General features: G+C 44.0%; 1 protein-coding gene across 1 annotated transcript; it reads left to right on the top strand.

Moving 5' to 3' along the window:
* slc1a7a (solute carrier family 1 member 7a) lies at window positions 1-27,383 on the top strand. The gene is made up of 11 exons (XM_076020945.1): window positions 1-517; window positions 6,822-6,901; window positions 17,465-17,680; window positions 20,333-20,375; window positions 20,582-20,813; window positions 21,659-21,758; window positions 22,221-22,454; window positions 22,767-22,961; window positions 25,760-25,894; window positions 26,011-26,110; window positions 26,560-27,383. Exons 1-11 carry the CDS (start codon window positions 377-379, stop codon window positions 26,824-26,826), a joined length of 1,743 nt encoding a protein of 580 aa, XP_075877060.1. The 5' UTR covers window positions 1-376; the 3' UTR covers window positions 26,827-27,383.

Here is a 27,383-nt window from a genome sequence, read left to right as displayed (position 1 = left end):
GTCTCATGTGGAATAACCCAAGGAGCAGCTCGGAGGAGGAACTCCTGAAGCGCTTTATTTTTGGACCACTACCTCTTTGACATCCCACCACCCACCCACCCATCCCACCATCCGCCAACCAAATCCCAACTTTTATTTTGTTTCTTTAAACTTTTTCCCTCCCGTCATTTCCTCTCTTCCACCCCTGAGCCTCGTTCACCACCGGCCTGCGTCTCGGCCGCCGGTGATCTCTCATTGTATGGCTGAATAAGCGGCGAAAGAGCAGGCAGGGGGGTTTTGCTGTGGGGTTCTTTCTGCCGGTCGCTTGCAAAGTAGCCTTTGGGACCAAGACAGCAGCAACAGCAGCAGCAGCAGGAGGTGGAGGAGGCGGAGGAGGATGGCGGTGGCTCTGGAAGAAGTGTGGGGGCGAGTGAAGAACGTCTGCAAGCAGAATGGACTGCTCATCCTGTCTGTGCTGGCCGTGGTCATTGGCTGCCTGCTGGGCTTCTTCCTCAGGGGCAAGCAGCTCTCCGAGCAGGTCAGTTGGTTAAGATGCCCTGTGGTGAGTGTGCGGCCCCCTCCTCCACCTTTTCCCAACGATACCCACCCAACTGTGTCATGTGTTTCTCACCTCAGCACCCGGCCAGTTTGACCCAGAGGCCCGAACCCCTGCTTTTCCTTGAATAAACGTGTACTGCAATGTTTTTTTTGTGGGCACCACAACCACACCTTCTGGTCCAAAAGGCTTCATTCTCTGCAAACCCCCAAACTAAACCTAGCCCCAACTACAACAGGAACTAAGAGTGGGTATAGCTGTTCCACATATAAACCTGGTGCAACAGTGCTTTGTTAACAGCATCAAGCAAAGACAGAAAAGTGGACGCCTTTTATGTAGACATTTATAGGAAAAGGAACACTGGTAAACTGACCCCCCTCCCCTCAAAAATTAAAAGAATCCACTGCTACTGAAAAAAACACATAGACTCCTCCTACAACCCCCCCCCCCCCTCCCTTTGCGCAGCTTTATGTTAAAATGTTAAACAGCATCTCACCAATTGCTGACATTGTGCGTTGCCTGGCAGCTCAGCTCAGCACGTCTATGGCGAGGGGATTGCCGGTGGAGAGATTAGTTGTCAATCACTCACACAGAAACATCAAGTCAACAACACACCATTCGTGCTCACTTATATAATTCACACAAGACAGAATGGGAAGTGGAATTAGTTGGAATTTACCGAATGCTGCCAAGCTGCCTGTGAACAAAGGAATCAGCATCCCTGCAGGCATCTGGCAGAATTGTATCTGCTCTCCGTGCACTTTGCAATGTTAGATAAAATATTAGAAGAATAGAGGTGAGCAAGCTCTCTCCTTGGAGAACTACTGCGAGTCGAAGGAGGAGCGTGACTTGAAACGAAAAGCTGGCTAATCAATAGTCGAGAAGAAGAATATCATTTGATATCAATCACTTCTTACTAGTCAAAGACAATACCATGTTGGATTCCTTGTTCATCAAAGCTAAAAATCATCCCACATCCTTTACAAAAACAACAAAAACTCATGTAAAGTTCATATTTCCTCATTCACGGTCATTAGGAATTTATGGAACTTGCCAAGATAGCACACACACACCAGTCAGTGGAACAACATCCGCAGCCAGATTACAAGTAGAAGCTCAGACAATATTTGTGCGCTGCAGCGGGCTGTGGCTGAGGTTGTCTGTCCAAAAAATATTCCTGACAGGAAAGTCATCAGGAGGAATTGTAAAGTTTAATGAAGTAACTCATCTGGAGCATATTTGTCTTTGTTAGGGAGTTGTCAGTGTGCAAGTGACAGAAAGCACAAAATTGTGATTTGTTTGGCTCTCACAATTACTCAAAGCATCGAACAAAAGGCTAATTCGCATCCTCCTCCTACACTCAGCTAAGTCACCGCAGGAATTCGTTCTTTGGCTTCTTCCCTTAATGAATCTGCTGACGTGTACAGTATGGGCGTTTACATGATGGCCCGAACAATACAGTAGGGACGAATTCCAAACATCCAGAAACAATTAAAGATGTCATGTGACATTCGGCAAAAGCCAGCGGCTTTGCTTGACAGATTTACACAGATTTTAGTGACAGCTTGCTGCGTAGACAACCATTTTATGATGAATTGTTTGTGTGTGAGTGTGTGTGTGTGTGTGTGTGTGTGTGTGTGTGTGTGTGTCTTAATGTTTTTCCCACCCAGATTGCTTTGCTGTGGGTTACCAAGCAATCTCTGCTTTTTGCCAATATCAGTTAAAAACGACATGCCGCTGCCTGTGATTAGTTAAAAAAGTGAAATAGTGAAAGCAGAAACCGTCAGCCTATCGGAGTTAATAATCCACTGACTTTGTTAGTAGATTTTAGAATGTGCTAATTTCTCTTCAGATCGTCATCTCTCTCATCTTGTGGTCTGCATGTGACAGACGCATGATGCAAGAAAGAGGCTAAAAAACACACACAAAGCAACTGTGATTTATGAAATAGTGGTTAGTGGAGACAAGTTCTTTAGAGGTTTTAATTCTAAAACTTCAAATACGCAGCTCCACACATCCCATGCCAGTAACAAGCGAGCTACGATATTATTGCTTTAGGCATCTGCTAATTTCGGCTATGTTAGCAAAATGTCATTTGCCTACGATGCTTAAAAAGTTCCAATCAAAATAAAGCTAAGTTAAAATGAATTATGAATTTAATTTATCTTTTTTATTTTTACTTTGGGAAAAAAAATGATGATAGAGCTTGCTGTGCTTTTGCTAACAACAAAGCTGTTTCTGTCAGTCTGTCATTGTTATTGTGATTGGCTATTCCCATACAGCAGGGACGAATTCCAGAAATGGAAATGCACAGAAATGGATAAGTTACTTCTCCAGGGCCTCTTTTCACACCTATCTGAATTAGCTGAATTGGGTTAGCAAGTCGCTAAATGTAGCTAGTATCAGTTTACTCTGATGCTAGCCACGTATTTCATCACAAACCTTTTGGGTGAAAGAGATTAAATAAATGTTTTGAAGTGTAAATCTGATTTAGACGTTAACTGAAGTTATTGAGTTATTCTTAGAATTATAGCAGAAAAGTTGTAAATCAGCTCTGCTTGGTGCAAGATGTCAAGTGTGTGTGTGTGTGTGTGTGTGTGTGTGTGTGTGTGTGTGTGTGTGTGTGTGTGTGTGTGTTTATCACCTGCTCCCCTTCTTTAACAAAGTATTTTCTTCATATCTGGGCAATGATGTCAGTGGCCAGCGTGCGCGTGCGTTTCACAATATGCTTGTGAACATTTTCTAAACCCTTTTTTTTTTAAAGCTACTTTCAAACTCAAACACCTTTCACGGTTTACATTAGAAGTCAAGCACAAGCAAGTACCTTATCGGTACGAGGCACTGAGGGGTAGATCCTCAAAGAGGGGCGCGCAGCGCTAAAATGCGGCGCGTTTTGCGGCGAGATTGCGGCCGCAATTTGCGCCACAGATGCGGGTATCCACGAAGGCTTTTGCGCTAATGACATGCAGGCACAAACACGCCCACGGATGCGGCACCTGCAACAGGTGCGAATGTTGCGGTCTGGCAACCTGAGAGCAGTTTGCGCCAGAGGTTGATCGTGAGTGCATGTGTTTGGTTTGTGTTCATTGATGCACGGAAAAGAAAAATGTTCAGATCGTGAGCTGGCTGCCCTCGCTGCCCCTCTGCTGGGATAAACGCGCTCCTGTGCGCGCCTGGCATTACGATGCCTCCTCCGTCTACCAAGACTGCTGCCACAATGCAGAGAAAGTCAAGACGCAAGATGCGTTAGTCACCAACACCTGAGCACCATTTGTATTTTTCATAGCCGATCTAAAATATTGGCATATATACTGTAGTCTATGCCGATCTATATATCAGATTTGGGGAGCCATATATATATTCCAGGCTTTTCAGAGAGGAAAGTTTCACTCAGAAGCCAGAAACACTCTGACAGACAGAAGCTGCGCCTGGTTTTGGCTTGCGGTGTTTGCGTCTGTCAAACTGCGTGCGGACACGAGCGCAAACTCTTTCTGGATCTGCCGCTGTTTGAATGAGGCATATTTACAGAAGGGGGCGTGTCCTTTTGCGCGTAAGGACTCATTTAAATACATTCAAATGAGTCTGGCGCAGCCCTGCCGCTACTTGCGCCTCGGCGCATTATGGCCGATTTTCACGTTGCGTCCTCTCTGTGGATCGGAATCACCGTTTTTGGCGCCGTTTACACGGATTTTGTGGCACAAAAGCCGCGCACTCGCTTTGTGGATCTGGCCCTAAGGCTTTACATTGACAGAAGAATGTAGCGAAGCAAACAGAGTCTGTTTCCTCTTCTTGCAGCAAGCAAACCAGTGAGAAGTGCCTCTTGGCAATCTCAGAAATCTCACCTCAAGGTATATGACTCATACTGTGAATAAAAAAAAGAAAAAGAAAAAGGGAGTTAAGAGTTAGAGTCCTAAAATAAATGAACCGAAACGTAACAGAAATACATAATTAGGCTCTAAGCCAGAGCTTCAGTCTCCCACATGTGAGAAACATTTCAATAGCTGCTAATTAGCAGCTGGGACAGCTGCAACACCGATGACGACATCATTGCACCTGCATGCATGCATGGGTGTGTGTTGTGTATCTATGAATGAAAGTGGTACAGTGCAGGGAACGACTGGATGTGTGAGTCTGAGTGTGTGGGCCTTTTGGTATATTTCTCTCATCCTCAAAAAATCAAGGTGTCATTTATTGCGAACATGGTTAGTGACCTTGAATAATGTAGTTAAGGTGAACTAACTAGACATGACAACACCAACTAGACTGTGTGATTTGGATCCTGTTTCCAACCGAGTGAATTAAAACACAATCTGTATTTATCTTTATTGGCTTTATCTAAACTACTAAGAACGCATGTAGGCAATTTTTCAAATTACATTTCGTACTAAAAAATATTGCTCGTACTGCCACACACGCACGCACGCACACACACACACACACACACACACACACACACACACACACACGCACACACACACGCACACACACACACACACACACACACACACACACAGGTATGTACAAATACAAGTGGATATTCAGCAACATAACAACCAAATGCACTCCTTCTCATCCTCCCTCCCTCCCTTCTCACCCTCCCACCTTCTCCACTGCAGCTTCTCTCAGCCATTTGGTCTAAAAGCTCTCGGACTCTGAAACACAATCAAAAAGCTTTTATTGCTCCTTCCTGTTGCTGCACAACTGTGCCGTCCTTGGATTTTTTTTCTTTCATATTTATTTTTCAATTCGCCAACTTTGCCTTTTTAGACTGATGGCACATTTCTCCTCACATTCTACACTATAATTTCAGAATCAGAATCAGTATGAAGAATACTTCATTAAAATAATGTATGCAGACTAAGTTTGTATTTTGGAAGTGACTCTTTGTTGCTTCCTGCACTAATTGATCCATCTCCCAACTTCTAGACTCATGTTCAAACCACAGATAGTGGCATTAATAGGACGTGAGTGGCTGATTGAAAGGATTTTGTTTGTATTTTTATCTTTGATCTGCAGACCTTAAATGAAGTGTTGGCATTAGTGATGCATCAATTAGCCAAGCTCTGTTGTTAGTGCATGTTAGTGTGGAAAGGAGGAGGCTTTTTGTGCAAACATGGTTTTCTGTATTGTCAGGGAAATAATATTTTTTAAATGTAATTTTTTAAATAATGAACATATTGTTGGATTCATTTTCGGTGCGATCTAACTTGATACTAATTTTAATTTATTATATGGGCAGGATGTCCATATACATATGTATTTTATTTACACTATGGACATTTCAATCAATGAATTGAATTGAATTCAAGAATTTAAAAAAATGTTTGTATCTTTCAATAAATAAAAGAATGAGTTGCAGTTGTAAAAGTCACCATTATAACAACAGTGTTTTATTTCCGAGGTTACGGATGGACTTGAAAGTGTGATGTTTGATTGGAAGCCAGTGGAGTTGCTGGACAACAGGTGTGAAGTGACTGATGCATGGTGTCCTGAACACTGTAGTTGTGTAATAATGTGTTCGACCAGGGTGGTGAAGTGGTTTTGCCGTAAATGCTGTCACCTTACACTGAAAGGGCTATTCTCCTTCCACAAAGCTCAGCTTCTGTGTGTGTGTGTGTGTGTGTGTGTGTGTGTGCTTGAAATGTGCTTTGAATTCACAGCATGAAGCAAATTCTTCTCCAACGTAGCTCTCCACTTATTTGCCAGTGATGACTGAGTGGAACTGCCAAATCAGGCTGATTAGTTGCTGTTGCGAGCTGACATAGTGGAGTGATTACTTATTTTATGTAAGAAAACAAACCCATAGAAAACTGCATATTGAGCCGCCCCAGTGGGCGGCGCTAAAACCTGTCTGGCTGTTGCTAACCTTATCCAGACTTTTTGCTATCTGTTTAAAGTAAGTACAGTCTCTGCTAACTAATTCAAAAGCACTATTGCACTATTGCATGGAGTCTGGAGTGTTTGAGTGGAATGTTTGTGAATTAAACTCTCAAGTGTTTGTTGGTGTTGTGTGGTCTGTGATTAACATTGATTAATTTGTCTGCTTACTTCTATCTCTGTTTGCCACATGTTGATGCCATGTGGAAAGTATGAATTATTTTCACCAATCTGTCTAATGATACGTTCCTGTAGTGATTTCCTAAAGTCTATTTAGCGCAGCGACATGGCTCCACAGCAATTAACATAATGCACCACAGGTCTGGCATCAAATTGGAATCAAAGCGATCAGCAGTTACCGTGGCACGACAATAACGTCTTTGTTTGTGTTTTGTTTCCTCTCTTGCAGGAGGTGAAGTACTTCCAGTTTCCTGGCGAGCTGCTAATGAGGATGTTGAAAATGTTGATTCTGCCCCTGGTTGTATCCAGGTAGGAGCAATCTTTACTCCCATTCGCACCTACGTGTAAAAAATAAATCCCTAGCCAAGGTCTGTTAGACTCTTGTTTACAAAGACAAACAAAAACGACTTGTAGAACGTTTTTGGGGATAATTTGAGAAGAAAGGTCTTCTGTATTTTTTGTATTCTATGAATCTACTTTCCTATAAAAAAAACAAAAAACAAAACATGTATTTTTTAAAATCAAATCTATCGCCTATATACAGTATGTTTGTGTTTGATATGGTAATACGTCTTCTGACCTGGTCTGCATACTCAGCCGTTGAATGTCAGGGGTAGATCCTCAAAGAGGGGCGCGCAGCGCTAAAATGCGGCGCGTTTTGCGGCGGGATTGCGGCCGCAATTTGTGCCACAAATGCGGGTATCCACAAAGGTTTTTGCGCTAATGACATGCAGGCGCAAACACGCTCACGAATGCGGCACCTGAAACAGGTGCGAATGTTGCGGTCTGGCAACCTGAGTGCAGTTTGCGCCAGAGGTTGTTCGTGAGTGCGTGTGTTTGACAGCGAAACTCTGCTAGGATAAAAGCGCTCCTGTGCGCGCCTGGCATTACGATGCAAGACGAAGAAGTACCATTTGTATTTTTCATAGCCGATCTAAAATATTGGCATACATACTGTAGTCTATGCCGATCTATATGTAAGATTTGGGGAGCCATATATATATTCCAGGCTTTTCAGAGAGGAAAGTTTCACTCAGAAGCCAGAAACACTCTGACAGACAGAAGCTGCGCCTGGTTTTGGCTTGCGGTGTTTATATGGCGTTATATTTGTGCAAATGTAACTAGTGATTTCATTGGTGGATAGACAGCCAATCAGAGTGCACTTCCGTAAGCTCTCTGATTAGTTCGTTTTGTGGCACAATCGCTAGTTGAGTGCGCGGAGAAGACAACCTGAGCGCGCAGAGAGAGTTTTGAGTGAGAGGAGGAGGGGGGAAGCGAGCGAGTGAAGTGAAGTGATTTGGATAAACATAACATGCAAACTCATATAAGGCGCTCAGAATCGATTTGCAAAATATGTTTTATACGCTCAAAATTTATAATTGTGTGCTCAGAAAATATAATCGCTCGCTCAAAATAGATGCTTGCGTCTGTCAAACTGCGCGCGGACACGAGCACAAAGTCTTTCTGGACCTGCCGCTGTTTGAATGAGGCATATTTGCATAGAGGGGGTGTCCTTTTGCGCGCAATGACTCATTTCAATACATTCAAATGAGTCTGGCGCAACCCTGCCGCTACTTGCGCCTTGGCGCATTTTGCGCCGATTTTCACGTTTGTGTCCTCTCTGTGGATCGGAATCACCGTTTTTGGCGCCGTTTACACGGATTTTGTGGCACAAAAGCCGCGCAATCGCTTTGTGGATCTGGCCCTCAGACTTCTGCTTCACTCACTTGTTGTGTGAAATATCAAAGAACATTTGTGGGTGCACAATAGTGGTGATTAAACCTGCTGCCCTTTTTAGATTGCGATGCTGTCATTGCTTTGAATCCGTTATGTCTGAATGAAATTTATTATTACATTATTTTTTACATGAAAACAGTCAATGTACACATTTGTAGACCGAAAAACACCTTTTCTGAGTAAGCTACATGACGGCTGTTTATGCTGACATGCATCTCTGATTGGTTCAACTTTCAACATGAGTCACTTGTATGAATGTGGACATCAAGGCTGCAGGAAGGCACAGCAAGTCAGGTTCACACGTTTGGCCATTTCGGGCCAGAAAGCTGTCAGTCGCCTACATGAGGTCGGGGATGACCAGCACACACACACACACACACACACACACACACACACACACACACACACACACACACACACACACACACACACCACACACACACTCACTCACTGACAAGTAGCCTTTTCGTTGTGTTTAAACTGCTAAAAAGACAGACAGACGGTGACAGGAAGCACAGAGGGAGGGATAGAGGCAGACAGAAAGAGACAGAGTGACGGAGGGCGGATTAACTTCTCATCCAGTCTTTGCTGTTGCATAGATTGTAAGTAGCTTATTGCACAAAGCATCCTGCATGTAACCAGTGCGTTTGCATGATTTGTTTTTAGGAGAGGACTTGTGTTGGTGTGTGTGTGTGTGTTTATTTACAGGTCAGTCTCCCGTTTTCAGCGAAACAGATTCTGAGCATGAGACAATATGCAGGTCTGGTTTTTCTGGGTTTATTTTGTATTGCCCAACGTGAGGCACGTGAAGGCATAGGGACGTTAATTACACTAATGTGAGACGGTGCATGCAGGCAGGGGGCTCGGACTCAGACCCAGAGGCCTGACATAATAATAATAATAATAATAATAATAATAATAATAATAATAATAATAATAATAATAATAATAATAACAAGAAGAAGAAGAAGAAGAAGAAATCAGGAATGAAAACAGAGGCTGCTGCTGCTGAAACCAGAGACCTTGATCCTGTTGAGTTTGCAGCTCGTGCGAGGTTCCCGCTCCCGTCAACATTGATCGAGGCGATGATGGCGAATAAGAGCGAAGCGTTGGCTCACGTGTCTTCTGTTTGGACAAATTATCCTCTTTTCCAACCCAAAGGCTGACAGCCGCCTGTCGCCTTCTCCACAGAATCTCTCCTCTTTTCTCAGGCACTTCGCACGTCCGGGCTGCTTGACAGTAGGGCTTATCTCGGGGTGAATATCCTCAGCCCTATAGTCTGCTTGTCCCCATTTTTTCCCCTCCTCTACCCACTCCCAACCCTCACCCCCACCCCCACCCCTCCTCCCAGCGCCATCTGCACACCAGCCAAAGCGGAAACCAGATTATCCCATGAACGCGTCATGCATAATCAATGAACTTTGCTGCGTCCTTATGCTCCACTGTGTCCACATCTTGCTCTTGATGTTGCCCAGGCTGCCATTAACAAGAAGTCGACCAAAAAAACACAATAGTTTCTGTTTTTGTTCTTTATTTTTTTAAAGAATCATTGCGTTTTATTTGATTTTTTTGCGGAAAAGATCAACGCGTCGCTGCAGCTCTGTTGCTGTGTTGTTGTCGACATGCCGGGGTCAAAGGTGACAGGCAGTGTAATATGTGCAGCGCAAACATATGGTGGATCCGGACTCTCTGCAAACAGTAAACTCGCCGCTTTTATGTGTGTAGTCATGCAGGTGTGAAGGAGGTGAGGGTTCAGGAGTTGAACATCACACGACATCTGTGCGCGCGCGTGTGTGTTTGCATGTGCGTGCGTGCATGCGTGCGACTGAGAAACAATCAATCAGTCCTTACATCTGCGGGGAAAGGAGAGAGAATGCGGAGGAAGATGGAGCAGATGTGTCCTGCAGATTATTGCTCTGTCTTTGTTCTAATGTGAAGCTGTCGGGGACATTTTCTCCTCCGTGTCACTGCCTTGCTTACGTTCTTGGCAAAATAAATATATCTTGTGGTTGAGAGCTCCCTGTTTCCTCTTCATCTGGGCTGGTGAATCACAGAGACGTTGGCTGATCTAACGGAGACAGATAATTGCCTACGGAATTATAAAAAAACAGTAATGGAAAAACAATAATAGAATAGAATATTACCGACTTTTCCATACAAGAACTACAGCCTGGGTACATGCACTCAGTGGATGGCAGGGCAACCTGGCTCAGCAGGGAACACAGTGATATTTGTTGGGTTAGGAGAGTGCTCTCTCACTGAAGTGTAATCTGCTCGGCTCTCTCAGTTCTCTGACGACAGCTTAATCAGCTCCGCTGCTTGAACTGTGAACTGCACTAGTGGCTGTAATACACTTGATAAATGTATTTTATTCTCAGGAAACCATTCATGATCAATCATTTGTAGCCAGACGGCAGCCATGAAACACGAGGCTTTTAATTAAAGTTTGATTAATGGTCATCTCAGTTTTACTCAGTTATTAAGTATGAAATATGTGGGGGCAGGTGCATCAGGGCAACTCTATCTTGGCAACTTCATTTGTTAGATATCACACCATCCTGACACGTTGCGACTTTTTCTTCATCATTCTGCCTTAGAATGTATCTTACTTGATCACAGTGCTCATGCTTCTTGTGAGTGCATGTCGATCATTTTTGATACTGCATCAGTTTCCTCTTGCATGTGTAATCTTAGTGAACCATCACTCAAGGTTCCTGTATAATGCCAGAATCCGACTAGAGAAATTTAGCCCAAATTTGACGTCGTAGTGTGACAAGAGGAAGACCTGTGTTCTCTTGGCGACAGTGCGCGATGATCGGCTTAGAGGTACTAAGGTACACACTGAATTTATACCTCCATGTCCAGGCACTCTGACATAGTGACCATCATGAACGACAAAAAAATGTGTTTGATCCTGACATAATACAGGAACTTTAAGTGATGGTTCACGAAGACAGCACATGGAAGAGGGAATTGATGCAGTATTAAAAATAATCAGCTCTGTGGATAACAAAAGAAACACCATTCTGACTCATCACCTGACAGGCTGAGAGGCATGTTATTACCCTTTGAGGTGTATTATTGGGTATAAGTGCCATTTATTGCGTCATAATACTCATTTCCAGGCCTAAAGTTCCACAAACACTTTCTGTAAGAAGAAGTAAAATATGTGTTGGACTTTTCTCCCCGATTGTAAAGATTTTCATCATATGGAACCTTAAAAATGTTATTGTTGAAAGACCCAAAGTAGACAAACATTTACTTACAGATGAGGAAAAAGATTGCAGACATTGTATTATAGGCCTGGGAGCAGCACATTTCCCATTTGTCAATCATTACATCACTCAAACCCAAAGACAGACAATTTGCGTAGCATCGTGGAGGGAAGAAAACAACGTAGTGATCTGGAAAACACAGAGCAGCCCTGTGTTATTGTAACAGAAGAGGTCAGGCAGCTGAGTTAAATGAACAAGAGGTTTAGAGTGAATTGGTTTTCTTAATCTGGGCACACAGAGAGACGGAGAAGAACGCGACGGGCAGCAGGGCAGCCAGGATTTACCCCCATGGCCTGAAAACTAAAGTGACCCGGAGGACAAAACTCATTTCAGCCAAACACGGCCGTCATTTAATTGGTTCCCCAGGAGCTGAAAATGATGATCTACGTCAGCGTTCCTCCTCCTTGCGTCAATGACGCGCTGTCATGGCCACAGGGTGGGATCGATACGCAGCACTAACGTGCATGCTGACCTTCATGTGAACCCCGACACTCTGCCACGCCGCTGCTCATATCCCCCCGCAAGATATATCTCGGATTGGAGTCAGATGGATCCACTCGTGGAGTGTTTCCCCGTCACCTGGTTGACTGGCATCTGACTGTTCAGGACGGGAGTTTGTCCAGACTGTTTGCAAGGATCGACCCAACTGGCGGTTCTTCCTCTCAATTATTAATGCTCATCTTTCTTCGTCTGAATATAAAAACACGTCTTTGTCAATCTTCTCATTTATCAAGTGATTCATGCATTGAGTCAAAGAGACCTTGGAGCAAACGCTCCAATAAATAAAGCAGGAACCTTTTGTGGCCTTAATGAGTCACATACATGATTTATTCCCAGTTTGCGATTTCTTGACACGTCCTTCGTTTTTAACACATGTCCCTCAAGCCGTATGAAAGTAAAAAGGCCCAGCAGCTGAGTCAGAAGGAGCGTCAAGCAGTTTTATTTTGTTCTTTCAAGAGCATCAAGTTCACTGCTGCCATTAACAGGCAAGTTTTTATGTCTGAAGGTCTTTTCAAATGTTAATCAAAACTTGAGTTCATGCAAATTTAAAAATTGTACTTGTTTACTTAAGCGTGTTGTGACGACACCTTCTGATCGGTGATGTAACTGTTCTGGAGTCTTACAGGATGAAGGAATCCCAACAGCTTTATAGACTTATGGACATAAACAACAACATAAGGAGAGGTGAACCTGTGTCTGTCGAGATAACTTTGCACAGGTTGATCTATTTCCAGATTGGTCTGTGCGGTTGCACAAACACAGCTGCTTGTTGCAGCAGCTGAGCACCCAGACGTCCCCACGCTTGCTGTGTTTGTCACAGCCACAAAGGTGTACAGAAATATTTGTTTGGGCCCTAAATGTAGCACCAATGACGATGAATAAACCTAAATCCTAATGAGTGAGTGTCTTTATGCATTCATTTATTTATGTATTTATTTATTTTCAAATTATTTTATAACAAATATGCAAATTTGAAAGGCTTCCTAAATACTATGAAACAACTCCTTCACAATAATATAATAATAATATATTGATAATAATATATCAAAAATAATATAGATAGAAAATTTAACATTAACATCTGTAGTTTGTTGGAAACTACACTTTGTGGGGAAGTAGGAGGAGTCTTTGGTCAATCCCCTGTCCTTACTTGAGTTGGACACAACCGACGATGGGCCACAAACAAGCATCTGCATTTTGTTGGACCAATTAAATAAAGAGGAGAGAGTTTTACGACCCTGGCTCAAAGGGAAACAACAAGCTGGTGATCACAGGTGATCAACAAAGCCAAAAAAAAAAATCTAAATTTTAGACCTGTAACGAAAGCACAAACGTGTGGTTGCAGAGCGGCTGTTGCACAAGCCCGAGAGGATCGGACCAATAACACGAGGCTAATCACCATTTGGCACTAAAGGCAGAAAGAAGGAGACAGAGACGTCTCTGCGGTTTCTTTAGCGTCGTCTCGGGTCACCAGCACACCATCAATCAATAACCTTGCTGCACCGCATCTAATGATGAGCTGCTGAAGCCAAAGGCCACGGTGTCAAGCACATGTCATGGATGCCATGGATAACCCATTTCCAAGGAGCCCCGGCCGCTCTTGTTTTATTCATCAGGGCGGCGGATTACTGTAAAGCCCATGCTCAGCGTAGGTGCAGCAGGGAGGACCGTAAGCCCCATATGGTCCAAAAATCTTCTGGCAGATCTACAGTACGTGTGCCACAAACCTCACGATCAGCGGCTGCAGCTACACATGGCAGCCGCCGTAATCCCACCTGGACGCAGGAATCAGCGCAGCCAACTTACACCGGGTTCGTGAGGGACAGGCCCACTCGCCTTCCAGCTCCGACACAAAAGTTGGATGGAAGGCTTCTCAGAGTCCATGCAGTTCTCTGGTCCTCCGTGATCAAGAGGGAAAAAAGAAAGACTAAGTTTTGTCGTGGTGAACAGTGGAAATGCGATATAAATGAATCAGTTTGCAGTAGCTGTCGTAGACTTGAAGTGGAAAAATTATCTTGGTATTATTTTAAAATAGAATTATTCAGATTTGGATTTTATTCATTAACATTTGACAAACGTTTCATTATTTCCACAAATCAGTTTCAGGGATATCACACATGACAGGGGGTCAGTTAATTAATGGGCCTTTAGTTTACTTTCAGTTCCAAAAGTATCAATCAATCAGCAAATCAGAAAATAATCTGATCAGAGACAAAGTAAGAGACCCTGTTGGTTTCTTATGGATGTGTTTCACATTCAATGAGAAAAATATCCCCATCTTGTTGGAATCAATGTTATTTTTTAGCGTCATCTGTGTATTTTTGTCCCATTAGGAAACGCACAGGCTGACAGTTGCATATCGGATTTAAATGCCCGCAGGCTGCAGGGAGGGGGGCAGAAAATAGGGAGGTCAGGAGGTAAATCCCTTCAATAGCACATGCATAACATTTTTTTTCTCCTGGTTTTTGATCTTTTGGCTGTAGTTTCTGGTTCCCCAAATAGCTTCAGTAATATCAAAATATCACTCCCCTTCCAAGCATCTGGACATAGAATACCACAAAATCCAGCTGCAGCATTTGCCGGAGGACTGTTGTTTTTTTGCCCTGCCATCGCTCCAACTCCTTTATTTCTTACTTGCTCTCATTTTTCTGTCTGGTGGTCATCTAATCCTAAAAGGTCAAGCCCCTTATTTCTCTCAGCTGCCCTTGTTGTTCTTTGCGGTGAAGGAGCTTGAGGTTTTAGACTCTGGAGTTTTATGTCGTCTCCTGCCTGCAAGCCACACACAACAACTCCTGTGATGAAGTACAGTGTTGGGTTAGGGTTAGGAAGGGTTAGAGTTAGGGGCTAGGGTCAGGGTTAGGGTTAGGAAGGGGGTTTGTTCTTTTCAAAGAGTTTGAAGTTCGGACACAAACATTAGGAGCAGCGCAATTGTGTCTGTAGCTGCTATGATGATATTTTAAAAGTTTCATCATATTACAAGCCAAACTTAAGCTATTTATAGGCAAATTAATCATAAGTCTCATCAGCAGAGAATTTCCGTTATAAAATATAGCCACCTAAGAGTGGATGGGGCAGGGAGACAATGATAAAAAGAATAGCACCACTTGATCGCCTGAACCCTTAAAGCCTCTTTGCACGAGACACCGTGTGACTAAGAGACGTTGCTGGCACGCTCAGCAGCGTCTCAGAGGACTGCTGCACCTGTCAGCCTCCATCCTTTGGGTTTAGTATGGAGTTGTCTTATATAGCAGTGAGGGGTGTATAAAGGACATTGTAACAAAATACCATTTAAAAAAAATAAGTCTGCCATGCTTTTTGTGATTGTTTGAATTGACCTTCACCTACCAGTTAGTGTTGGGCAGAGAGGGTGAGGTGGTCTTATTTGTAACTTCAAAAAGAGTTTATACATCACAAACTGGGGACTAACTTTTTGCGGAATTTAGTTTGCGTTTCGCAGTTATTGCATTATCACGTGACCGCACCAGACCTAGTGACAGTGCCACATTCTCAACACAACTGTGGACCACACAACCAAAAGATGGACAAGTGAACATCCATGATCATCAATATGAATGTTTAGGCTGCGCATACATATGGCAAAGATTGTGTTCATAATGTTACAGTATGTTATATTCATAAGCCCGTTTGCGTTCACATATCACATTTTGATCAGTATCAACCCATCCAAAATTCATTACATAAAACTATGCTCTATATATACAGAAATATATTCTATTTACAAAAATGTACGCCATACAAATGCATCTCATCTCAAAATTACACTTGAATTAATGTAATGCACAAGGCTGTTTGTTCAGCATTCAGGCAACGTCAGTTTCTCTTCTTGGGTTTTGAAAAATGCAGCACTTCCAGCTAAATCGAAACCTCACCTATAGTAGCTGGCAGTCTTGCTGGAGCTACACCACCTTCATTTTATTAGCTTCTGCTGAAAGCTCCATCTGTGTCTCCTTGTAAAGATGTTGCTAAGGAGGAATCAGACACTTAGCAAGGGCTCATTTGCTTCCTGTCGGCTCTTGGACGTGTAAAACGTGTCCCACTGAAGTCTTTTTTTCTTAAAACACATTTTTGCCCAAACCTTTGAGTAACCTCCACTGTAAAGGATCCGTCCGTGGTAAGTCAGTCGAGCTGCCCTGCTCCTGCCTTTGACAAGCTCGGGCTCTGCTCCAGGACAGAGCTCAGCCCAGGGAAGTCATCAGTCCAGTGCAAACACTCCCCAAGTCCAACCTGATTGCACTTTGGACGAGGAGGCGGTCTTGTCACCTCGGCTTGGATGTTGCATGAAAGGCTGCGGATCCGTCTTTCAGCCTCGTGCTGCTACTGGAGTGCATCACGCTTTCAGTTCATGCTGCCTACACATGAAAATCTGGCGGTGCCGGAAGAGTGCTTTTTCCTCTTGTTAAGTCGAGAGGGAATTTGATGGTGTGAGTGCTGTTGAAATGAGCAGCCAAAACTGAGCATTTACTGTGCACCAAATATATGCAAATCAACTGGTTGTTCTCCGGATGTGTATTTGTTTATCCCTTTTAATATGTCAGGGCTGCAGTCACACTGGAAAAATACACAATGTTATTTGTCAGGAATGATTGCTCGCATGCCAAAAAAAGATCTGGAAAAGAAAACACAATAAATTAAATGAATGACGAGAGAGTCTTTTGTGTAAAAAAAACAACAAACAAATGGCATTTCCAAAACTAACATATTTGGGTCTTTGATTTTTAGATATTTTTTTTATGCTTAATCACTCATTTCTAATTCTCATTTCTAAACTTGAGATAATCAAAACATTTTCTTTATTTTGTTTCTTCCGTTTCCTTTATTCATTTTTTCAAACAACAGTTTTATCTTTGGACGTTGTTTGTCGTTTTCCGTCGTGTCTTGGCTGCACCATCTGTGTTTGAAAAGAAATTTGCACGTGACGGTGTTAGATGCATTTCCTTTTTAACCATGTGTCACGCAACACAGAGTTCTGCAGGAGTATTTACTATCCAGAAGCCTGCAAACTGTTGTAATCATGTTGCACTCTGCCACTTCATTCATTCATTCATTCATTCATTCATTCATTTTCTATACCCGCTTCTTCCTGAGATCAGGGTCACGGGGGTCTGCTGGAGTCTATCCAAGCTGTCTTAGGGCAGGCAAGTCGCCAGTTCATCGCAGGGCCACTTTAATGTCGCTTAAATTTTTATTTAATTGGCCGACCGCCGGCAGCTCACTAATGACCATCTTGTTTTTTGCCCAAAGAGATTCTCACTTTAACTGTACTCCACGTAGATACAAAAAAACCAAACTGTTCTGCATGTCAGCGTCCCTCAACTCCTGTCTGTCTCCATGCCTGCAGCTTGATGTCGGGTCTGGCCGCCCTGGATGCCAAGTGCTCGAGCCGCCTGGGCATCATGACCATCTCCTACTACCTGTGGACCACTTTTGTGGCGGTGGTGGTGGGCATCGTCATGGTCTACATCATCCACCCTGGCGGCGCGGCTCAGAAGGAGGACTCTGAGGACAGCAAGAAGCCCATGACCAGCTCTGCCGACGCCCTGCTGGACCTCATTCGGTGAGTTGCCCATGCTGGAGGTCAATTAGAAAACATTGGCGGAAACTCTCTGTCTCATCAACACGTGGTTGAATCAGCAGTGTGTGAAATTTTGCTTTTGAGCGCGCTGGCCCTTTCAAATTAAACATTGCTTCCACCAGGGCCTGTTTCAATTGAATAACCGCAATTACAGGTCGCGATGTGGGAGGAGACCCTCCTCCAAAGGCTCACGGCTAAAGCCTGAGTGAGCGTGCAGCTCTTTCAGCGCATTCTAAAGTGGACTGAGATGTAAATGTCAGTGTGTCGTCTAGTGAGGAGTAAAGTCTTGAGGTCAGGGTGGGTTATAGAGCTAAGCTAATTAGAGCTTCAGAGGATAGGCTCAGTGTGTGTGTGTGTGTGTGTGTGTGTGTGTGTGTGTGCGTGCAGGAGGTGATCCTGGGTTACCCCCCACACACAACACACAGACACACACACACACAGTGACTGTGTCAGTGTGACAGTCGGTCAGTGGGGGACAGTCACAGCGAGAGAAGATCCAGACGCTGACAATTCAAAAGACTTTTTCATTAAACTCACCTGATTGATGATCCACTTTTGTTTATTTAAAGTTGTCTTTTAATCCCCCGGATTATATTTTTGGGAGTGCAGTATAGGAAATTGGAGGATTTAAATAAACGTACACACACACACAAAAACAAATCATCATAATAAGAATAGATTTAATACGTGATGAATGGCTTTCTGTCAGAGTCTATTGGGAACAAAAGGAGGAATAAACTGACCCGGCCCATGAGATCCAACTATGAACTGATTATGTGGCAGAGGTGAAGTTCTGTCGACGTCCACAGGACCCGTGTGCGCGTGTGCGTGTGCGAGTCTGTGTGTGTGTGTGTGTGTGTGTGAGTGTGTGTGTGTTTCCCAGAGCACAGCTGTGCTTTGGATTTATCTCGCAAAGCTTCTTTACAGCCTTCATCTATCATGCAGGCAGCTATATTGGTTCCCTCGCAATTAGGCCCAACTGTCTGCTGTCATGTGCGTGCGTGCCTGCGTGCAAGTGACTATTGTGTGTTATAAGCACTTATAATGACCACTGTTCGTATTAATATGTGCATACTTGGGTTTAGTAGGAGGGGCGGGGTTAGGTCATTAGCTCGCTTTGCAGCGTCCTAGACGCGGAATATGACGGTCAATTGGCAAAGTGGTCAAATCCCAGCTATGGCCCGGCTGAACTCTGTGGCCTCCTAGATTTACCGCACGCCTCCTGCGTGGCACATCCATTGGATGTGCCAGTGGAAAAGCGCAATGTTTTTTTTTTAATCTGTCCAAGATGTCCGCAGGGTTTTATTTTATCAATGATTGTGACTTGAGCTGCGTGTTGCCGTGGGATTTACAGGCAGCGCTCAGACGTCACTGCTTCAGTTGTGATGGACAGACGCTCAGACATAAAGACTTAGGGCTGTTTACATACAGCTGCTTCATATATTATGGATTCACGTACAAATGTGGGGGAAAAAACTAGAGAGAGTTTTGTCATTAATGCAAATTGAAAAAATTATAACATTTGATACAAAATATTTCTACCAGAGTGGGCAGCACAATCTCCTCACCCTCCATCAACAACACAGGAGCCCCACAAGGTTGTGTCCTCAGCCCTTTCCTGTTCACCCTCTACACTACGTGTAAACGTGTGTTGTGTTGAAGGATGTATATTTATGTTTATGTTCTGTATACTGTGTATCTTTCTGTTTTCGAGGCTGTACAGAATGTGGAAACAAATTTCCTGCAAAGGACGATAAACCTATCTATCTATCTATCTATCTATCTATCTATCTACAACAAGCAGGCGGTCAAATGTATTTTTTTCTCCAAAATGTTTAGTTGGAGGAGTTCATTTGGATTCATTAATTTTGAGCTGCATGTGGTGGCTCGAAAAAAGGGGTCAGAGCAAACTCTGAAATCTTGCGCTATAAGCTGTTGTTTTTTACATTTATTTACTGAGCAACGACTTCAAAAAAATAAAATTGGAATGATCGTCATCGTGGAACAAAATGAAGAAAATGCCATAGAAATAGTGTATGACATCACATATTGTGTTACTCATTAGGACACACATCCTTCACCTTGTTGTTGAACGATATAAGTGTGGCAACCCAGATGAATTGGTGCCTCCCGAGTGCACTTTCGGGACCTTTGGTTCTGTTTATCATCCAAGGACCCATATGTGTGACTACCTGAATGCACAATTTCCAGGCTGCTATTATGGGCTGCGTGAATAGAGAAGATTCTGGTTTGAACAAAACCTCAGAAGGTTGCCCTTGAGTCTGCCACGTGACCATGTTCAGGAAAGAAAAGCAGAGGTGAAACATAACCTACAGCAGAATACAAGACTACAATGAAAGCTGCGTCTTTGAGAATTTGTTCCTGTGTGTATGCCTTTCCTGTTTCAAGAGGTATTTGCAACCACAAATTGGGCTCCTTTTTGAAAAAACACACAACTGTTCTGTTCACATGTGGCAGGAAAAAATCATGATAATGAAAGCTGCTTCCACTCTGCAACTGCTTTAGTCTTTATGTTGCGTGACAAACGGGACTTTGAAGGAAACATTTAACAATATTTGAATTTCAAAAATCCACTGGAAGTCTTTAAGATAAATTCTCTTGTTATTTTCCCAGCAACATGTTTCCAGCCAACCTGGTTCAAGCCACGTTCCAGCAGGTGAGCGAGGCAGCGACAGAACAAATGTTTCAGAAACACTCACAATACGCACTTTATATGAAAATGGTTTTAAAAATTAACTCTTCTTTCTCAGAATAATACTTTGTTGAATAAAATTATAATATTTCTTAAAATTGCATTATAGATTTATGCTCATCCACATTCCTGTCATGACCTGCCGACTTTCCAACACCTGTGGCTTATAGTACCGCACCCAGAGGGTCCCTGAGCTCATCCCCAAGCCCACGGTGGCTCAACTCCTGGATGAGACCACCACGCGGAGGGTCTACATCTATGGCATCCAGGATGACAACGGCACTGACGTGCAGAACTTCTCGCTGGATCTCACGCCGCCCCCTGATGTCATCATGAAGACCTCTCCAGGCACCAGCGAGGGCATGAACGTGCTGGGGATTGTGATTTTCTCTGCCACTATGGGTGAGTGGCTGCCTCTTGCAGATGCTGCAGGCCTGTTGCCTCCTGAATGTCCAAGTTCATCCTGAGTGATCCCATCACTCAGACCAGTCAAGTCAGCTGACTTTGGGTTATTAAATGCAAAGCAACAAGTCTTTTTGTCGTCTTTGAGCGGTTACAGCTTGTTTGCTCTCCAGTCAGAAGCAGAGGGAAGAGTCATTCAAGCAGAACTATATAATGTAATAATGTAATACACATTGCACAGATAGATAGATAGATAGATAGATAGATAGATAGCTGGATAGATAGATAGATAGATAGATAGATAGTTGGATAGATAGATAGATAGATAGATAGATAGATAGATAGATAGATAGATAGATAGATAGTTGGATAGATAGATAGATAGATAGATAGATAGATAGATAGATAGATAAATAGATAGATAGATAGTTGGATAGATAGATAGCTGGATAGATAGATAGATAGATAGATAGATAGATAGATAGATAGATAGATAGATAGATAGATAAATAGATAGATAGATAGTTGGATAGATAGATAGCTGGATAGATAGATAGATAGATAGATAGATAGATAGATAGCTGGATAGATAGATAGATAGATAGATAGATAGATAGATAGATAGATAGATGTGAGACACCCCTCCGTGTCAGAGCTGCGCTCTGGCTCGCCTCCATATGCTTGATGTCTAATGTTGCTGCTGCTGTTGTTGTTTATTTAACTCTGAGAGGCTCTCTTGGGAAACACACTGAAACCTCTCACTGCAGGAATGCGCGTGCATACAAATGAAGCCACTTCAATTTCCCCGATCACCTGATTGGTGTGGTTTGCCGTGTTCACTGTAGGAATCATGTTGGGCAGGATGGGACCCAACGGAAGTGCTCTGGTCAACTTCTGCCAAAGTTTGAACGAGGCCGTCCTGAAGATTGTCGCCATCGTTATCTGGTAAGACCTCACACTCAGTCGGACACATTCCCGTCGCCCAGAGGATGAGCCACTCTGATGGTGGAGACACCCTTTCATCACCCCGGTGGCCAAATTTTTTTCTTTTTTTTCTTTGCAATAGCACTGAGTGCTGTCACCTGCTCTGAATCACTCCAGGCGCCCTTTCGCAACAACCTTCGCAGCTCATCAAAATGGTCACTGCACTTGCAGAGAGGTCTTCTCTCTATCAGACAGCCTGGCTTGATTGCTAGTTGGACGTTGGTTTAAATCCTTTCCACATTTTCCGCGGCTAGCTGTTTGGAATCCATCGGCTCCTCCAACGTCCACACAAACAGGACCACATTTTTTATTTCTAATTCTCACCATAAAAACCAAAATTAAATGCCCCATCGGTCATCCGTCTAACTGCTGTCATTACTTCCACAAATGGATTCATGAAAACGGAAAACGATTCCTCCGCAGGTATTTCCCTTTTGGGATTGTGTTCCTGGTTGCTGGTAAGATCCTGGAGATGGACGACCCCTCAGCCATGGGCAAGAAGCTGGGCTTTTACGCCATTACGGTCGTAATGGGTTTGGTGCTCCATGGCCTCTTCATCCTGCCAGCCATGTACTTCTTCATCACCAAGAAGAGTCCCATCGTCTATATCAGAGGCATCCTGCAGGCTCTGCTCATCTCCCTGGCCACTTCCTCCAGGTAAACGTGCAAAACTCTTGCCCTTTGCGTCTCAAAATTTAACGTTGTCAGAGCACGTCGAAAAGTGCTTATTTTTCTCCTAAACGCAAACATATTCACACACTTGCTGCTTTTCCTGTCTGTGCACTGGTGGTGTGACCACTCACTTAAATCCAATTGCTGGAATCGGCCTCTTAAAATATCTCATAAAATCTTTTAATCAAGACAAAAAAGCGTGACAAGAAATTTGTGTCTTTCTTTTGTTAAATATTTCATTTGGTTTCCTCACCCCTGCAACCCCCGCCACCACCACCACCTTCTCCTGTGTTGCAGCTCTGCCACTCTGCCTATCACCTTCAAGTGCCTCCTCGAGAACAACCACATCGACAGACGCATCATCCGCTTCGTGCTGCCCGTCGGCGCCACCATCAACATGGACGGCACGGCACTCTACGAGGCCGTGGCGGCGATTTTCATCGCCCAAGTGAACAACTACGAGCTCGACTTTGGCCAGATCATCACCATCAGGTAGCGCTCGCCACGCTGACGCCACCACAGGGGTGGGCAGAGACTGAATATCTCAGAAGACAGAAAGTCTTATCTGGGAGGCTAAGATGCTGAAATGTCAGACGCGTCAGATGAAAGGATTTGAAAAGCACTTTGAAAGATCAGATCTTCATCGTTCAGATGATTTTATATTAATATATTAAACTCCATAGGCAGGAAAGGCTTTCTAAAGCCAGGGAAATTTCCCCCTGATGATTGTGTCAGGGTTAAACTCAAAATTAATCTGCCAGAAGCCTGAACAGGCTGCAGGAATGTGAAAAACGTGCTACTGGGGCGGTCAGCAGTTTGAACAATCTGGTGTAAATGGGTCCTTCAATTTTCATCTTGGTTAAAAGAAAGGGCCTCTTTTTGACGTTTTGAGCAACCACAAGTGAATTAATCCCACATCACACATTCTGTTTAATTCTGAATTAATAAGAAATATTATGGGATTTGCCAGATACACATATATGTAAATGTCACACAGATTATGACTCCGATGAGCTTCTTAGTCTGATCTGATTTCTGCTAAATCAGTCTGGAAGCCCCCGGAGAGGCAGACAGACTCACAGATAAGCAAACAGACAGACGGACGGAGCACAGCGGCTGTCGCCTGCGCTGCCCCAACGGCCACCTGCAACTTCCAGCGACATCACCTGTTGCCGGGCCCAGGTGCAGGGAAATGGCCCTGTCCTTTCTCTGACTTCATGACATGTCAGGCTGTAATACCATTAAGCGGACCTCTCCTCGTGGCTGCAGTCTGTGCCCATTCCCTCATAATCCCTTGGCGGTAAAACCCATATGACCTGTATTACTCATGTCCCTTGTCACGCCAGAATTATAATAATTTCTCCCTCGCTCTGCGCCCCGCACCCATGCAGTTTAGCTGCCGCAGTGCCTCCATCTGCATACTGACCTCACCCCTACCTAACTCGCAATCGCCCCGCCTCCCAGCACTGCAGAGGAACAGTTTGTTTTGCAGAGGTCCAAAGTCTCCGACTGAACATCCGCGCAGACGTTCTCGCAAAGTCTCCTCTCAGAGACAAGGACAATAACAATGCTCAAATTCAGTCATAGTGTGTGGAATCAGAGCAGTCCAGTGTGAAAACCTGCACTTTGGTAATCTTTTTCAAAAGATTTCTTCAAATCATGCCAGATGAGCATGATTGAGGTTTGACCTCGGTTTGGAATTCTCTATGTAACAAGCCACCAATTTAACACAGAGGCAACCAGCCATCCCCACTTGCACAATTATCCTGTTAATGTTTTGAATTCATTTGGACTGTTTGAGGCTACAGGTGAGAGCCCACACAGAGAGAACACACAAAGAAACCAGGTCAACATCAAGCATGTTCATCTGTTATAATTTGAAGATGATGGCATATGAAAGTGTAGGATTTAACATGTTTAAACAAATACACACACACACACACACACACACATCTGTATATATTTATATACATGTATTTGGGAATTCTCTAACTATAGTTAGCATATATATTAATCTTCTTGCCTCACATGGCAGTTCAATCAAATTATTTATTTGCAAAAAGGGTTTCTTCAAACAGAAGAATTTGACTGAGCAGGTGGCAAGTGACAGGAGGCAGGAGGCAGGAGGCAGGAACTGAACTTTTCAAAAGTTTGCCAAAAAAATAAAACCTGTAAGAAAAAAAGCAAGTTGTTGGGAATAACACTGAGAGACTTGTACAGGACACTGGTGCTGTGTCTCAATTCAGGGTCTGCATCCTTGAAGTACGCATTTTGAAAGGAAGTTGCGTCATAGCACTGCGCGAAGGCTTGTCCCGATTCCCAAGGGCGCTTAGGACGCTCAAAATGCGTACTCGGAAATACGCACTCGTTTTAGCCGATTCCAAGGATGCACTGCTACTATCCTTTGCACACTTATGTATCCCATGATGCTTTGCGTGCGGCTGCAAAGCATCGTGGCATCCTGTGAAGTCAGATGAAATTAGCGGCATCTACTGGCAAAGACACTTCGTATAAATTTAAATATTAAATTTCACATAAAATATTCAGTTTTAACATCGGGTTTTTATTTATTTGAACATTCAACGCCATCGTTAGATGGCGAACCAATGGTTAGCGTGATACTATAAAAACGTCACTTCCGGGGTTGGCCAGCCGGAGGGAACGGCGGTGACGAAACGAAGAAATACGCCGAAGGCTAGACCATCCCAAGTGGTCACCGGGGAGGCGGGGTTTGGTCCGTCCTTCTAGGCTGGGTACTCAAAGAACACTTCCTTTAGACGGAGGACACTCGGTCTCAAGGGTGCAGAACCTGAATTGAGACACAGCATGGCTGTCTGAATTGACTGAGTGGGTGTGGTGTAGATTGAAGTCAGGTGTGTCTCAGGTGATGAGCAGATAGAAACCAGGTGAGCCTCCCTGCACTTCAGAGCCAGTGGCTCTGCTCCGCCTCCTGCCAGACCTGCCAGCATCGTCAGTAAAGGCAAGGAAAAAAACAACAACCAACACACCCAAGAGTCATCAACCAAACCGAAACAAAGGTTTGCCACCAAAATAAAGCATTTGTCCAGAATGGTGTATAGAGCAGATTTTCTTTTATCAAGATGCCTTTATCAAAAATACAAATACACTTCCTGCTTACATTTCAATAAATGAGGATCATAACAAGTTCCTAACAATGACAAACCTGAAAACATTTCAGCTTCCGAAAACTTCACACACCCTTCCGTCGGTCTGCACTGAAATTTCCTCATTCTCATAATTTCCTCTTCTGCTCTGTTCTGCTCCTCCAGCATCACGGCCACCGCAGCCAGTATCGGTGCCGCTGGGATTCCACAGGCCGGACTGGTCACCATGGTGATCGTGCTGACTTCTGTGGGTCTGCCCACTGACGACATCACTCTCATCATAGCAGTGGACTGGGCCCTGTGAGTGCGGCTGTGTCTGTCTCTCTGTCTGCCAAGCTCTGTGCCATCCTGCCTCTGAGTTTCCCCTCGTCGTTATTCTAACACGGCATTTGTACATTTGCTCTGATTTTTGCCAGGGATCGATTCAGGACCATGGTCAATGTGATGGGTGACGCGCTGGCCACAGGCATCATGGCTCACATCTGCAGAAAAGACTTTGTTAAAGAGGGGGAGCAGGTGATGAACACACACACACGCATGCAAAAATATGTCATGTCCATCACAACTGCATTATTTAAGGGGCATTCTTAATGCGACTTGTTTTCAGAGTGTTTTAACGCACACTAAGTGATAAACACAGCAGGGATACCAAGTGAAGGATTGAATTCTCTATTTTATTTATTGAGCAAAAAGGAACAGTGTGTATACTGATGGAACTTTAACATAAATATACAAGATTGCAGGCAATCGCTCATTTCCATCCCTTGATCAAATCCCTTGGTTCTGTTCGCTAATGTCCATACATATTTCCACCAATTTTCAAATCTGGGCAATGAACTTATATCATATTTCATTTTATCCCACTCTCCAGCCACATTTTTCTTTGTCTTTAATAGAAAAAAAATAATCCTACTCCAGTGCCACCTCCTCACAATTCTAAGCAGCTGTGTGCTCTCCTCCACCAGGTACCTCTTATTTGTGAAACCAAGCCCATGATCAGCATCCAGCAGATGATGACCTACCAGAACCAGAAGAACGGCTGCTACCAGCCGCCGCCACCGGGCAGCAAGCACGACCACCTCTCCCCGGACGTGGCCCGTCTGATCCAGCTGGAGGAAGGCATCAGGCCCGCTGAGAAGAAGAAGCACGCCCACTCCTCCCACCACAAGAGAGACCACAGGGACAAAGACCACTGTTCTGTTGACATGAACGGCCTGGAGACTAACGTGTAACTGTGCCGCTGCCACTCCCTCGGAAAAAAAAAAGAAACAGCTGCTCTACTCGTGTGGCGCCAAGGGGCCTCATGAGAGGCGGGACAAAAATGCAACGGAGGTGACTCGGTTCACACACTTCCTCCCCTCTGAGACGGAGAGAGAGGCCCTGAGTGGATGAGCGCGGATGAAGTTATGAGAGACGTTTCTTTTCTACGTAACCCATGTAATGATCCACATTTGATTGTGTGTGTTGTCGTGCGTGTATACATATTTATTCTGAAATTAATTATAAGAGATACTGGAAGCCCAAGCAACTAACCATGGCCATGGTTTTCTCCAGCATCTTCCTGGATGTGACTGAGCTCTTCTCAAAAGGAGCGAATGAAAAAACTGCTTCTCTTTTCACTCAGTGTACTTCGGTTTCACATATCTGCAGCATCATAATGGAGTTGGGATGTTGGGCTACTGGGATGTCTTTTTTTGAGTAAGAGGTTATTGTGTTCCCTATAATGACCCTCAGGCACAATGTTGCTGGTTTGAAAACATCAGCTGAGTCACTAATGTGGCATGAGTGG

This window comes from Nelusetta ayraudi, unplaced genomic scaffold, assembly GCF_046127955.1.
Source record: "Nelusetta ayraudi isolate G7.1 ecotype Tasmania unplaced genomic scaffold, CSIRO-AGI_Nayr_v1 ptg000011l, whole genome shotgun sequence".
Taxonomy (NCBI): domain Eukaryota; kingdom Metazoa; phylum Chordata; class Actinopteri; order Tetraodontiformes; family Monacanthidae; genus Nelusetta; species Nelusetta ayraudi.
This window is presented reverse-complemented; position numbering and strand designations above follow the sequence as displayed.